This window comes from Hippopotamus amphibius, chromosome 5, assembly GCF_030028045.1.
Source record: "Hippopotamus amphibius kiboko isolate mHipAmp2 chromosome 5, mHipAmp2.hap2, whole genome shotgun sequence".
In the NCBI taxonomy this organism is placed as follows: Eukaryota; Metazoa; Chordata; class Mammalia; order Artiodactyla; family Hippopotamidae; genus Hippopotamus; species Hippopotamus amphibius.
Genome location: NC_080190.1, coordinates 72,215,378 through 72,231,194, shown reverse-complemented (window position 1 = coordinate 72,231,194; position 15,817 = coordinate 72,215,378). Strand labels below are relative to the sequence as shown.

Genomic DNA, 15,817 nt, shown 5'->3' with positions numbered 1-15,817 from the left:
AGGTTGAGACTTGAACCCATGCACTGGGACTTGAACCCAGCCAAAACCCAGATTGGGACTTGAATGATAGTTTAACTGAGATCACACCTGGTCACAGGACTTAATGAAGCTCAGGTTCTTGATGTCTCATCACAGAAAGAACTCACTGAGAGACAAAGTGATAGGTAAGAAGTAGATTTATTTAGAAACACTCCACAGACAGTGTGGGCTATCTCAGAAGGTGAGAGAGGCCCTAGGGTATGGGGGTGGGGTTGTCTGTTTTTATACGGGTGGATAATTTCATAGGCTAATGAGTGGGAGGAGTATACCAGCTATTTGGGGGAAGGGGTAGGGATTTCCAGGAAATGGGCCACTGCCCACTTTTTGACATTTATGGTCAGACTTGGAACTGTCTTGGTGCCTGTGGGTGTGTCATGTAGCTTGTTGATGTGTTACAATGAGCATATACTGACACTCAAGGTCTAGTGGAAGTCGACTCGCCTGCCATCTTGGACCTATTTGGTGTCTTTTTTTTTTTTTTTTTAAGACAATTTGGTGTTTTGGGAGATTTTTTTGGCTGCTTTGGATCTGAGTTGCAGCACATGGGATCTTCATTGAGGCATATGGGATCTTTTATTGTGGCTCACAGGCTTCTCTCTTCTCTAGTTGTGGCACAGGCTCCAGAGTACATGGGCTCTGTAGTTTGTGGCACACAGGCTCTCTAGTTGAGGCATACAAGCTCAGTAGTTGTGGTGCACGCAGGCTTAGTTGCACTGCCGCTTGTGGGATCTAGTTCCCAGACCAGGGATCAAACCCATGTCCCCTGCATTGCAAGGTGGATTCTTTACCTCTGGACCACCAGGGAAGTCCCCTATCTGGTTCTAATCAGTTTACATTGTGTCCTCAGGCTATGCCATTCTTTTAAAGATTGTGCCCTGCCCCCTTCCCTCCTGCTTCAGTGGCCCATTGAGGATTGGGTTCTTTCACATGGAATTCACTTTCCAGGTGAGCCACAGAGAGCACTAAAAGCTTTGCAGCTTTTAAATGTTCCCCCCAAAGCCCCCTGGCCCCACCTTGCTGAGTCACAGCAGGAACATACTGCTGAGCTTTTCTCATCTCTGCTTCAATAATAGGAATGTCCACCTATGTCCCCAACTGGGATGGCCTAGAGATTTCTGTAACCCTTTACTGATAGTCTCAGGAAATAAATGGGCTTTTCCTAATAGGCACAGGAGTCTTCCCTGTGTCTGAAAAGGTACACACTTGAAGGTACAAAAATCGGCCAGCGGCAAGCTTCAGGCACAGCTGCTGTTCCCCATACTTCAAGGGAAGCAGCTTGGATAGGGCTGAAGTCTTTGTAGGCCTGCAACCTCTTCCCTTGATGATCTGGCCATGAACAGCATGGTCTTCATAGCCTGTGGCTGGTCAGGCCAGCAGCATGACAGCAAGTGGCAGAGAATAGGGCTGGCAGGTACAATGTGCATGTCACCATTTGGACATGGTTGTGTATATCTGTCAGGTCTCCCCTTTTGCCCATCGGGATGAAGTTGTTCTCAAACACAGTCTCCTTCCTTATCCAGCTGTCGCTTAAGTTCCCCTTAGAGGTATTAAACCTGCCCACTGCAGAGCCAGCCACTGTGGGAGTACTACAGTGACATGAATTCACTGTTCATGGTTATAGTGTATCAAGAAAGCACTGTCTCTGAATTTTATCCCCTTGAAGGGGTCTAAATACTTTTCATTGCCATATAATAAATCACCACAAACTTAGTGGCTTAAAGCAACACACATTTACTACCTCACAAATTCCATGGGTCGGGAATTGGGGAATGGCTTTGATGGGTCTTCTGCTCAGGATCTCACCTAAAGCTTGGGGTCCTCTTCCAAGCTCACAAGGCTTTTTTTTTTTAAGATCCTGGGGCTTGCAGACTCTTAGTTCCCTGACCAGGGATGGAACCTGGGCCCTCAGCAGTGAAAGCACAGAGTCCTCACCACTGGACCGCCAGGGATTTACCAAGCTCACAAGGCTTTTGAAAGAATTTTCCTTCAATATGCAGAACTCATGGTGCCTCTGTCACAATTATTTTTACCCTGGCAGAAAGAACCCACCATAGTGGTTTAGAACATAACTGCTAAATGAATCAAGTATTATGTATGGTTATCTGTGACCCACTTTTTATTATTTAATTAATTTATTTGCTATATTGGGTCTTCCTTGCTGCACATGGGCTTTCTCCAGTCGTCGTGAGCCGGTGCTACTCTTCATTGTGGTGTGCACAGGCTCCTCACTGCCGTGGCTTCTCTTGTTGCAGAGCACAGGCCGTAGGTGTGCAGGCTTCAGTAGTTGCCGCACAGGTGCTCAATAGTTTGTGGCCCACAGGCTCTAAAGTGCAGGCTCAATAGTTGTGGCGCACAGGCTTAGTTGCTCCCTTGCATGTGGGATTTTCCTGGGATGGAACCTGTGTCCCCTGCATTGGCACATGAATTCTTAACCATCCCGACACCTAGGAAGTCCTTGTGACCCATATTATTTTCTTCATTAGCTTGTTAGCAACTTGAGGGCGCAGCTCTGAATCATTCCTTTGTCTCCCTTCAGTCCAATGCATGGTTTAGCACTGCTCAAATCTCATTTCTGGGGGAAGAAAAAAAAATCAGGTGCAAGAATAAGGGTGGGAACTTGAGAGCAAGGGAGCATATGGTGAAGCAGAGTGAATTTGGGAAAAGTTACTCTGGAAGGAAAGGGGAGAGACCAACAGCAGAAGTCAGCCACTTAACTTCCAACAAGGTTGTACCTCCTCACGTGACGTACCAAGAGTCTTCAAGAAGCTAAAGACATACTTCTCGCGAGAGGAAAGATGGCCCGCGAGAAAGTGTACGTCTTCCGTGCCCCGCCTTCCTTAAGCTCCACCCACTCCCTGTCCTCACTCCCACCTTGAACCAGACGCGTGTGACGTCACGACGCGTGCGTGTTCGCGGCGCCGGGGGCGGGCCCGCGGCGCGGCGCCGGAGGAGGAAGTGGTGCGGTTGTCGCTCCCTCTGCGCCCGCCGCTGGCTCCCGGGGCGCGGAGTGGGGCCGCAGTCGCTGCCGCTGCGTCGCGCTCTCCAGCTGTTCCCATCCATGTGCCCGGGCTCCGTCGTTCCCCTTCCTCAGGCCGCCGCTTACCCCGGGGTCTATGGAAGTAATGGAAGGACCCCTCAACCTGGTGAGTGGCCCACAGAGGGTTGCGTCCGCCGTCGGGCACCTTTGCCTCAGGAGCCGGGTCTCGGCGTGCCGCTGACCCTTGAGGCCGGGGTGGGGTGGGGGGGCGGGTTTGGCGCGAGTAGTCCTGCCTAAAGGTTGGGGGGCGCAGGCAGGCGCGGCCCTACAGCGGCTCCGGCTCAGCCACCGCAGACGGCCCCTCGGGGATCCCTGGGAAGCTCCCACCTCCCATTTCCCGCCTCCTCCAGGAGCCCCCTGCCCCAGGGCCCTGGGCGAGGGGCTCCCACCAGCGGGGGTTGCCACCTCTCCAGGCCGGAGGAAATGCCTCCAAGCGCCACGTAACCACCTCTGCAGCCTGGAGAAGCACTGAAGTCGGCAGGGCAGAAATGGTGTGTGACACTGGTTCTGACTTCTGACACAGAGTGTGAAGTCTGAGCCTCCCCGTCGCTGTGGAGAGACGGAGCATAACCTCCCTCACCCCCGTTTCCTTTCACCCGCTTCTCACCTGCATTCAGATGCGTGAGCTGAGACTTTCCTGTCCCAAATAAATTAGAAACAGCTGGAGAAAAAAGGCAAGGCCATCCCTGTTTTTAGCTCAGTTTCATCGCATTAGGCATGATGAAAATATGGAGATGTTTGCCTTTCTCAGAAAAAGCGTTGATGGCTCATTTACTTATTGTGTTTTTAGGCATCTCAGGTGTAGCGATTAAAGCAACGAGAAACACGAGTTCTTTTGCACCTGGCCACTGCACCTTTTGGTTTCCCAGAGAGGGTGTTGTCTGTTTTGGATACAAAAATTAGATTACTTAAAGTTGCAGACAGACAAGAGGAACTTTTTGCAGTTCAACTGTGATGGTGGGATTGGAAAAAAAGGATGTATGGAAAATTATCAGTTTCTTACCTTGGAACTCTGAGAACCCTTGTGTGGAGCTGGATTTAAACCATTTTGTAGAGAAGCAGTAGAGCCTGGTGGTTTAAGAGTATAGATTCTGGACCTAAACTGCTTGGGTTTGAGTTCTGACTTTTGTCATTTAATAACTATGTGAACTTGGGCAAATTAGTTGACCTCACTCTTTGTGGTTTGTTGTGAGGATTAATAGAGTAAATAGGTGTAAAGGGCCCAGAACAGTCCCTGATATGTAGTGAAGTGTAAGAGTTAAGCTGTTATAATAATCAGACCAAAACTCTTAATTTAAAAATCTCACTTCTAAAATAAGGTTTGGACTTGGTGAGTTTAAAAACTTTAACATTCTAGGACCTAAAGCTGTGGTTCCCAGATGAATGGTGCCAGGTTAGCTGCTGTGAGAAGTGCCTTCCAGTTTTATTAAGTTGAACCTTGCCCCCCTTGGTAAGAGTTGTTTACACTTAAGAAGAATTGGACTAGATTGGTGATTTTTTTTTTAAACCAGAGAAATGTCTTGCACTTTTCTTATTTTTAAAGTGACATATAGTTGGCAATGAAATATAACGGATGGCTCAGTACTGAAACGTCACAGGAATATTATTAGAAATAACCAGCGGTTTACAAAGTGCTTCAAAGTTCAAGTGTCCTTGCAAAATGACCATTGGTTCAGTTCCAGTTAACTTCACTTTATTTGGCTGCTTGCTGCAGCATAACCCCAGCCAGCTGCCCCACTAGTCTGTGGTAACTGATGAAAAGACTGGAACTGAGTGACAGTTGTAGATGGAGCAGCAGAATCACCAATTTAGGAAAAATTAGTTAAATGTTGGCAGTGGTATCATCTTTTTATAGAGGAGAATTTTGAATAGTCTTGTTAAGGAGTCTAGCTTAATTCCATACTCCAGCCATAAAATTTATGTATCAGAAATTTGGCATCTTGAATTCTTAAACCATTTGAGATTTGAAAGATCTGAGTTCTAGCCTAGCTGTTTAATGGAAGGTAACAGTGAAACAGAGATTAACAATTACCTGTGCGAGGCACCAGTGACAGGCCTCTGAATTTGTTGTCACTCAGTTTTAGAAGACTGGGTTCCCAATCCCACTGTTGTACTATATATCCTTGTAGCGTATTTATTTCACACGTAGTTTGTAGCCCCTTACTCCCCTACCCCTATCTTGACCCTGCCCCTGCAGGTAACCACTAGTTTGTTCTCTATATCTGTGAGTGTGTTTTTTTGTTATATTCACTGGTTTTATTTTTTATTTATTTTTTAACATATATTTATTGATTGATTGCTTTTGGGTCTTCGTTGCTGCAAGTGGGCTTTCTCTAGCTGCAGACAGCGGGGGTCACTCCTCATTACATTGCACAGGCTTATCAATGCGGTGGCTTCTCGTGTTGTGGAGCATGGGCTCTAAGCGCATGGGCTGCAGTAGTTGTGGCTCGTGGGCTCTAGAGCATAGATTCAGTAGTTGTGGCGCATAGGCTTAGTTGCTTAGAGGCATGTGGGATCTTACCGGACCAGGGATCAAACCCGTTTCCCCCTGCATTGACAGGGAGAGTCTTAACCATTCTACCACCAGGGAAGTCCCACTGGTTTTATTTTTTAGATTTTACTTATAAGTGATGTCATACAATATTTGTCTTTCTCTGACTTATTTCACTTAGGTCTATACCCTCCAAGTCCTTCCATGTTGTTGCAAATGGCAAAATTTCATTCTTTTGTGGCTTAGTGTTCCTGTGTGTGTCTGTGTACACATACATATATATGTGTGTATATATACATGCAAGTATATATACATACACACAACATCTTTATCCATTCACTTGTTGATGGACATGTAGGTTGCTTCTAGATCTTAGGAATTGTAAATAATGCTGTGAACATTGGGTTGTATGTATCTTTTCAAATTAGTGTTTTCGTTAGAAGACTGAATTTTTTGAAAACTATCACATTCTTTTATGTCAGCAGATGTTCAATCTAGTATCCAATTGACTCAAAATGAGAAATACTTCTGAATGCTATGATTTTGAGTGCTTTTGAATGTCCCATTAGTATATACTAGCTTTTGTTTAAATGACATCATAGTATAGTCCAAGTTGACTGCATAAGGACTTACAGTACCTAGATTTATAATCATGTGTCCTCAGAGCATCCTTGGAATTTACTAAGAATTGCTTCCCAGTTTTACAGATAAATAAGCCTGGACAAATTAAGTAATTTAGATCAGTGACTCAAATACAGTATGGACCACACCTTATTTTAATATCATGACTTCTTTCTAGCAATGCTTCTGTGTTAATGTACTTATAAATTTCATTTCAGTATGGTGCTTATCTATATTGAATTATAGCTTCTGTGTCAGTATTTAGTGCCTCTGCTCTAGTATTACTTTTTTTATGTTAGGTTTGCAGTGAGGGCTTGTAGGCTTATTGCCTCGTGGTGATTTTTAAGATATGGAAGAGACCAATTTGAAATAGTCATTTTAATATATAGTACAGATATTCTGGTTTTTGAAGTTGGTCAGAAGAAAAATAGGATAAATTGTATTTACATGGGGGGAATAGTCTTTGGACTCTGAATAAAGTTTTGTTTCATCAGTTTTTTCCTTTTTGTCAATTTTTAATGTGAAAAAATTGTAGCTTATAAAATTACTTAGTGTATATTTAGGCATTTCCTTCCATACATTTAATTTTGGCAATGTGAGTGCTAGTAGCAAATGTCAAAACTTGTGTGAGATAATTTCTAGTTCTTTGTTTTGTTTGCAGTCTATTTGGGAAGTGATGTCAGACTTTAATTTACACATGACTATGGTTGCTCATGCTTTGCTTACCTACTCTGCAAACTCTTAAGGACAGGGTCCATGTGACTGTGTGACCACAATTGTATTCTCTGTGTTTGGCCCTTTTAAGAATGCTGAGAATGTATATGTTTGTTGAGAAACTGAGCTGCTCTTCAGAGTGCTCAACTCTTTTCATCTAAGAAAAGGAATCAGATATAGTCCAAAGAATGGCCGTGTACATATTGGGGTCTTTGTAACTATTCCATGTTAATTATATTGGCAATAAGAATAAAATCTTGTTGCCCTGAAAAATATCAACGAAAATTTCATCTTGTCACAGGGCAGGCTAGGCTTAATGGAAACGCTGGGGGAGGCAGTAGAGCACTAAGACCCAGTAATTAGAAAGTGGTGGGGTTGGCATTCAGGCACTTACATATATTATTTCTTTTGTTTTCGTAGTAGCTATATGAGATATTTCCCCATTTTTACAGATGAAAACTTTGAACTGCAGAGTAAGTGGTGATACTTGGATTTGAAAGCAAGATTCTAAATAAAATATCTGATCTTTCTGTTAGATCAGTGTTTGACCATTTGTTTTGACTGTGATCCACAATGAGAAATGTTTATGTGATGACTAGTACACACATACCTAAGTGTATATTACTGCAGAGCTTTCTACATAATGGATGTGCCTCCTGGAATTGTGCAAAATGCAGGGACACTCATAAATTTCACCCCAAACAAGACAAAAAAGTAAAAAACTGAAACGTCATATATGATGTCATGTGTGTGTGTGGTGCTATATGTGATGCACTCTAATATTTACTATTAGAGTTTTTTATTGTTGTATTTACTCCCCGCCCTGCCCCACCGCCCAATGCAGAACTTCCCAGACCAGGAATTGAACCCACACCCCCTGTGGTGGAAGCATGGAGTCTTAACCACTGGACCACTAGGGAAGTCTTACTATTAGAGTTTATTTGTTTTCATTTTACTTACTGGCTGTGTTGGGTCTTCGTTGCTGCACGTGGACTTTCTCTAGTTGTGGTGAGCGGGGCTTCTGTTTGTTATAGTGCACAGGCTTCTTATTGCAGTGGCATCTCTAGTTGCAGAGCATGGGCTCTAAGCACGAGGGCTTCAATAGTTGTGGCCTGTGGGCTCAGTAGTTGTGGCACCGCGGCATGTGGGATCTTCCCAAACCAGGGTTGAACCCGTGTCCCCTGCATTGGCAGCCGGATTCTTAACTACTGCGCCACCAGGGAAGTCTTACTATTATAGTTTCTTAAATGCTGGTTGTGACCCACAGATTGATTTCAGAACTCACTACTGGGTTGCATCCTGTAATTTGTCTTCACAGCAGATGGTGGCAGTCCTTTAAAAAAAAAAAAAAGAAAAAAAAAGAAAAAAAGAGGCAAGCTAAACTGGAATCTTGAAAAAAGATGCAGCAGAGCTGCCTGTGGTAGAAATTGACTTAAAACCAAAAAGGTCTTCCTGGACCTTTCTAAGACTTGAGTAATTATCCTAAATACAGTTGCATTACATTACTTAGACAGTCAATTCAGTACTTACAGTGAGGAGATAATACTTGAACTACTTGCCTTTAGGAGACTCAGAGTAAGTGACTTAGAAACGGGGAGTGAGGGACTTTTCTCCTTTCCTCTCCATTGAAGACACTACCACAAGGTTGAAGAGTACATTAGATTTTCCTCTGCCACCTTATTGTGTTTGCTATGGTGTTCCTTTTCATCTTTACATACAGCTTTCCCCAAGGACATAGAAATAAGTAGAAAGTAATAGAAGGTAATACTGTTTTCATTTGGGAAAGAAGACAATATTGAACCTGTAGTTTTTTTCTTTTTAATATTTATTTTACTTATTTATTGTCTTTATTTTTTTTGGCTGCATCAGGACTTAGTTGTGATGCGCAGGCTCTGTTGTGGCACATGGGCCCCCCTCTAGTTATAGCATGTGGGGTCTGTAGTTTGTAGCATGCAAGCTCAGTAGTTTAGGCACATGGGCTTAGTTGCCCCACAGCATTTGGGATCTTAGTTCCGAGGGATTGAACCCGTGTCCCCTGCATTGGAAGGCGGATTCTTTACCACTGGACCACAAGGGAAGTCCCAAACCTGTAGTTTTGAGGCAGTTTGGCGTGTAGTTCTTGGTGAGAGCAGTCACTTGGTATCTAGCTGTAGTTAGGATTTTTGTTGGTTGCAGGTGATAGAAACCCACTTCAAATTAGGTTAAATCAAAAGGGATAATTTGTTGGAATCAAGAGAAAGGTGCAGGAACAACAGGACTGTAGTGTAGGTGGGTCTAAGAATTTGTGGGACCTGGGACTCAAAGATAATCAGATTTTCCCACTCTGCCTCTTCAAACTTTGTGGTTGTACTCCTTCTCTCTTTTCAGATCTACATTTTCCACCTGGCTAACTCCTGAATATCACATTAGTTATAACCACTTAAAATTTTCTTGACATACTCTCTGGTCCTAAGTTTGAAAATGTGTTGGAATGGGTTCTTTAGGTGTCTAGGTGACTAGGTAATATAAAAATATGGCAGCTTCCATGGGAATCATATTGATTGGCTAGGAAGAAGAGCATTTCACAGAGAGGGGTAGGGCAGGTGAAAAGTGTTGGCTGTTTCTGAGGAGAATTCAGCAAGCGAGGAATTTGTACAGGGCACATGAAGTAAGACATTACTAAATCTGAAGCTGTTGTACTTTTTATAAAGGTTTTAGAACATTTTGTAGTATTGTGCTTTCATTTTTACTCAGGGAGCAGGAAGCTGCTGGTTAAAATGTCCTGAAGATTGGATGGATGAAATAGTGAATGAAATAAATGTACCAATAACTGGTTTTCTCTTGCGCTATATAGAGGTATATGCGTATGTATAGTTGTTTTAGATTGTGATGCAGAGTTTTATTCTGATAGTTTCTGTGAAATACAGTAATGTTCTCTTGGCATTTAAGAATCTTTGGTTAAAAAAAAAAGAATCTTTGGTTTTGTTACCAACCCTCAACATAACCTCTCCCATCCTTCCATCCAACTAACTGTTCATCGATCCACTCAACATTATGAGCAATTACTGTCTATCAGATACTTTCTGGACATCAAGGATTCAACAGTGAATAGGACAAAATCCCTGTTCTTACAGAACTTTTATCCCATTCTCTAGTTTTCTTTTCATCTATTGTGTCCTTTCTCTAACACCTTAAGCATAGTTATTTGAGGTCCTTGCTATTCCAACATGTGGATAATCTGTGGGTCTGTTTCTGTTTTCTCTTTATTATCAGCGACGTTTTCCTGCTTGACATGCCTAGTAACTTTATTGTGTGTTACACGCTGTGGATGATGTGTTGTAGAGATTCTGAATTTATCTTCTTCCAAAGTATGTTCAGTTGTTCTGGCTGGTGATTAAAATACTAGCAGATCACCTTGATCCAGTCTAGGCTTGATTTTAGGCTTTATCAGGTTGGGTCTATTTCAGTTTTACCCTTAATGCCTAGAATGTAGTCCTTACTCCCAGGGTTGGACTTTGAGGTCTCAACCTAAAGACCCATATTTTCACCAAAGTTATACTCTCTCTAGGCCCAAATTGCACCCTGTCTCCCCAGCACCGTGTAGCTCCTAATTTCTTTGCTAAGAGCCTCTGCTAAGCTTCCTGGAATTGCACCCTGTTCATATGCAGCTTAGATGTTAGCCAAGGACCTGAGAGGATTTTTGATGCATATTTTTAGGGTGTCTTCACTGCACTTCCCTCCAACTCTGGACTCCTCACAATCTAGCCTTTTCATTGCAGTCCCCATCTCCTTTGCCCAGTGAGATACTGCCTTCTGCTTGGGCTTTATTTTCCTGCACTCGATTTTGGAAAATGCACTCAGAAGGAAAGGGTGAATGCAAGTTTCAGCTTGTGCATTTCCCTTTTCTTGAAAATGTGGCCTTCTGTTACTGGGTTGGTTTTTTTGTTTTTATGTTTTTATTTACTTCCGTTACTTTTTGTTCCCTGTCTGTAAACTGTTGTTTTTATATATTTTGCCCAGCTTTGTAGTTGTTTACATTTGAAGGGTAAACCAGTGCCAGCGATTCCATCCTCCCTGGATCAGAGGTACAAGTTTCCATAAGAATTTCCAAAGGATTCTCAAAACAAAATTAAGTCAGTTTATTGTAAACCCTAGATGCCAGAAAGTGCTTTAATATGAGATTGTGGTATCACAAAAGCTAATATGCCCAGTGTTCAGCGATAGGATGTCACAGCCCTGTAAGGACTGGCCAGTCACTGCTTTCCCTATTTATTTATTTATTTATTTATTTATTTATTTATCGGTTGCATTGAGTCTTAGTTGCTGCATGCGGGCTTTCTCTAGTTGTGGTGAGTGGGGGCTACTCTTTGTTGCAGTGTGTGGGCTTCTCACTGCAGTGGCTTCTTTTGTTGCGGAGCACAGGCTCTAGACTTGTGGGCTTCAGTAGTTGTGGCATGCAGGCTCAATAGTTGTGGCTCTCGGGCTCTAGAGCACAGGCTCAGTAGTTGTGGCACACGGGCTTAGTTGCTCCACAGCATGTGGAATCTTCCCAGACCAGGGTTTGAACCCGTGTTCCCTGCATTGGCAGGTGGATTCTTAACCACTGCGCCACCAGGGAAGTCTCACTGCTTTCCCTCTTTAAACATCTATTTCCAAATAAAGTTTGAGGCAGCTTACAAAAAAAGACAGATGCTGTACCTATTAAGATAAATTTTTCCAGAATTTAGCAGCTTAAAACAACACACATTTGTCTTCTCACAGTTTCTGTGTCAAGGATAAAGGCATGACTTAGCTAGGGACTTTGCTTCAGGGTCTTTCATAAGGCTACAGACAAAGTGAGGGTCAGCTGGGGGTGTGGTCCCAACTTGAAGGCTTCACTGGGGCAGGAGCTGCTTTCAAGCTCACTCATAGGGGTGATGGCAAGATTTTGTTCTTTGAGGGGTTTTGGATCCAGGACTTCAGTACCTTGCTGGCTGTTGGCAGGCCACCTCATTTCCTCCCATGTGAGTCTTTCCTTGGGACAGCTGATAGCATGACTGTTGGCTTCATTAAAATAAGCAAGGGAGAGAGAGTGCTACCACGATGGAACTGAACAGTCTTTTGTAACCTAGTCATGGACATGACACGCCATCACCTTGGCTGTATTCTGTTCCTTAGATGCAAGTCACTACTAGGTCCAACCCAGATTTGAGGAGGGGAGATTACATAAGGTTGTGAATACCAAGAGGGGTCATTGGAAGCCATATCAGAAGCTGCTTACCACAACTACTGATAGAAAAGCAAAGAAAATAAGAACTGAAGCAACAAAAGAATACCAAGAAAGTATAATCTTTTGGGGCTATATCAAACTAAAAAGCTTATGTCCAGCAGAGGAAATCATCAACAAAATGAAAAGGCAACCTACCAAATGGGAGAAAATATTTACAAATCATATAACTGATAAGGGGTTAGTATCCAAAATATCAGGTAGAACTCATACAACTAAATATCAAAAAAAAAGAAAAAAAGAAAAAAGGCAAAAAATCTGATTAAACAGCAGGCAGAGGATCTGAATAGACATTTTTCCAAAGAAGACAGACAGATGGCCAACAGATGCATGAAAAGGTGCTCAACATTACTAATCAGGGAAATGCAAATAAATAAAGAATCACAATCACCTCTCTCCTGTTAGAATGGCTATTATCAAAAAGATAAGAAATAACAAGTGTTGGGTGGCAATGTGGAGAAAAGGGAACCTTTGTGCACTGTTGATGGGAATGTACATTGGTGTAGCCACTGTGGAAAACAGTATGGAGGTCCCTTGAAAAATTAAAAATAGAACTACCAGAACTTCCCTGGTGCTCCAGGGGTTAAGACTCTGCACTTCCACTACAGGGGGCGCAGGTTCAGTCTCTAGTCTGGGAAGTTCTACATGCGGCACAGTGTGGCCAAAACAAAACAAAACAAAACAAAACCCAAAAAACCCCACAACTATTGTACTATCTTGCAGTTCCACCTGGGTATATTTCTGAAGAAAATGAAAACACAACCACGAAAAATGTCTATTCAGATCCTCTGCCTGTTGTTTAATCAGATATTTTGGTTTTTGTTTTTGTTTTTTTTTTGGCTATTTGTGTGAGTTCTTTCTGTTGTTTTGGATACTAACCCCTTATCAGGTACATGATTTGCAGATGTTTTCTCCTATTTGGTAGGTTGGCTTTTCATCCTGTTGTTGATTTCCTTTGCTGGGCATAAGCTTTATAGTTTGATGTAGCGCCACTTGTTTGCTTTTGCTTTTGTCGCTTTTGCTTTTGGTGTCAATTAAAAAATTTATCACCAAGATTTAATGTCAGAGAGCTTTCTACCTGTGTTTTCTTTGAGGAGTTTTATGGTTGCCAGTCTTATGTTCTTGAATCCATTTTGAGTTAACTTTTGTGCGTTATATAAGATAGTGGTCCAATTTCATTCTTTTGTATGTGGCTGTCCAGTTTTCCCATCTTCATTTATTGAAGAGACTGTCCTTTGCTTGTTGTCTATTCTTGGCTTGTTTGGCATTTGTTAATTGAACATTTATGCATGGGTTTATTTCTGGGCTCTATTTTTTTTAATAAGTTTATTTTATAATTTTTGTCTTATCTGTGGGCTTTCTCTAGTTGCGGTGAGTGGGCGCTACTCCTCATTGCAGTGCATGGGCTTCTCCGTGTGGTGGCTTCTCTTGTTGTGGAGCATGGGCTCTAGGTGTGCAGGCTTCAGCAGTTGTGGCTCACAGGCTCTAGAGCATAGGCTCAACAGTTGTGGAGTACAGGCTTAGTTGCTCTGGAGCATGTGGGATCTTCCTGGACCAGGGACCAAACCCCTGTCCCCTGCACTGGCAGGCAGATTCTTAATCACTGCACCACCAGGGAAGTTCCTGGGCTCTCTGTTCCATTGATCTTTGTGTCTTTTTATGCTGTCATACTGTTTTGATTACTATAGCTTTGTAAGGTAGTTTGAAATCAAAGCACGTGATGCTTCCAACTTTATTCTTTCTCAATATTGCTTTGGCTGTTTGTGAGTCTTTTGTGTTTCTCTGCAACTTTTGGGATTGTTCACTTTCTGTGAAAAGTGCTATTGGAATTTTAATAGAGATTGCATTGAATCTGTGTATTGCTTTAGGTAGTATAAATATTTTAACTATTACTTTGAATCCATTTCGTCAGTGATTTAATAGCTTTTGTGTATAGGTCTTCAATCTCTTTGGTTAAATTTACTCCTAAGTATTTATTGCTTTAGATGCAATTGGAAATGGGATTGTTTTCTTAATTTCAATCTTAAAATTAAGACTTGTTTTGTGGTCTACCATATGATCTATCCTGGAAAATGTTCCATAAACACTTGGAGAATGTTTATTTTGTTGCTTTTGAATGGAATGTTCTATATATATTTGTTCCATCTTGTCTAATATGTCATTTAAGGCCTGTGCTTCCTTATTGATTTTTGTGGTCTGGATGAGCTATCTATTGATTTAAGTGGAGTATTAAAGTCCCCTATTATTACATTGCTGTCTGTTTTTTCCTTTAGGTTTCTTAATATTTGTCTTATATATTTAGGTGCTCATGGAGTTAAAATTCCTGAAGAGTGTTTTGTTACCTCTTCTATCTTAAGTTTCCTGATAAATATTGATACTTTAAGAAGAAAATAAATAAAATTCCAGCTCAATTGGTTTGGGTTAGTACCCAAAATAGATACATTCTTGGCTTAAACATTATTTCAGTTGTTAGTGAAATCACTCATAAAGACCTGCATTGTCTTTTATCATTTTTGAATGAAGTTTTGAGATAAAACCTTCCCCATAAAATTTTAGGGCATCTTGAAATAATTGGCAGAAGAGAAACATGTTATCAGAATTACAAAATATCAGTGCCCAAACTTTTAGAGTCCCTAACCAACATTTCCACGTTCCCGTTTCAGTTGCTTCTTGTTCCTGTTTTATTTTGAATCATCAAAGGTGTCTGATAAGTGCTTAAGCTGAGACTGAACCTAGGCAGTTGGCATTTGCTGGGTGTGTAACAAGAACTTGGTGTAGGACTTGTATTTTTTAGTAAGGAATTTGATTGCTGTGGTGCCAGATAACCTAGAGTAGGGTGTGTGTATGTGTGTGTGTGTGTGTGTGTGTGTGTGTGTGTTTTTAAACATCTTTTTTTTTTTTTTAATAAATAACTTTATTTACTTGCTGTATTGGGTCTTTGTTGCTGCACATGGGCTTTCTCTAGTTGCAGCAAGCAGGAACTACTCTTTGTTGCCATGGCTTCTCTTGTTGCAGAGCACGGGCTCTAGGCTTCAGTAGTTTTGGCACACAGGCTCAATAGTTGTGGCACATGGGATTAGTTGTTCCGAGGCATATGGGATCTTCCTGGAGCAGGGATTGAACCCCTGCATTGGCAGACAGATTCTTAACCACTGCACCACCTAGGAAGTTCAGATGTGTGTTTTAAAAGGAGATATAACTCCTGAGTTGGCAGAGTGATCAGAGATTAGATTTTACCTGGGCAGATTTTGGGGGAGTTGGAAGAGCCATGAGGTCCTGTTCTTACCACTTGAAAACTATTTGTTTCTTTGGTGTTCAAGAAAAAGTTTATTTTCACATCACAGACAAAAATAAACTCAAAATGGCTTAAAAACTTAAATATAAAACATGACACCATAAAACTCCTAGAAGAGTACATAGGCAAAACATTCACTGAAGTAAATTGTGGCAGTGTTTTCCTAGGGCAGTCTCCCAAGACAATAGAAATGAAAGCAACAATAAACAAATGGGACCTAATCAAACTTATAAGCTTTTGCATAGCAAAGGAAACCATCCACAAAATGAAAAGACCACCTCCAGAATGGGGGAAAATATTTGTAAACAATGTGACTGACAAGGGCTTAATTTCCAAAATATTCAAATAGCTCATACAACTCAATAACAAAAAACC

The 15,817-nt window shown here is 41.9% G+C and overlaps 1 protein-coding gene across 1 annotated transcript in view; it reads left to right on the top strand.

Annotated features, from left to right (window-relative positions):
• Window positions 1-2,941: 2,941 nt before the first annotated feature.
• Window positions 2,942-15,817, top strand: part of NRBF2 (nuclear receptor binding factor 2) — a 31,040-nt gene continuing 18,164 nt past the window's right edge. The window contains exon 1 of the mRNA XM_057734776.1: window positions 2,942-3,182. Coding sequence (XP_057590759.1) covers window positions 3,153-3,182 — 30 coding nt within the window. The 5' untranslated portion in view covers window positions 2,942-3,152. The remainder of the gene's footprint in view (window positions 3,183-15,817) is intronic.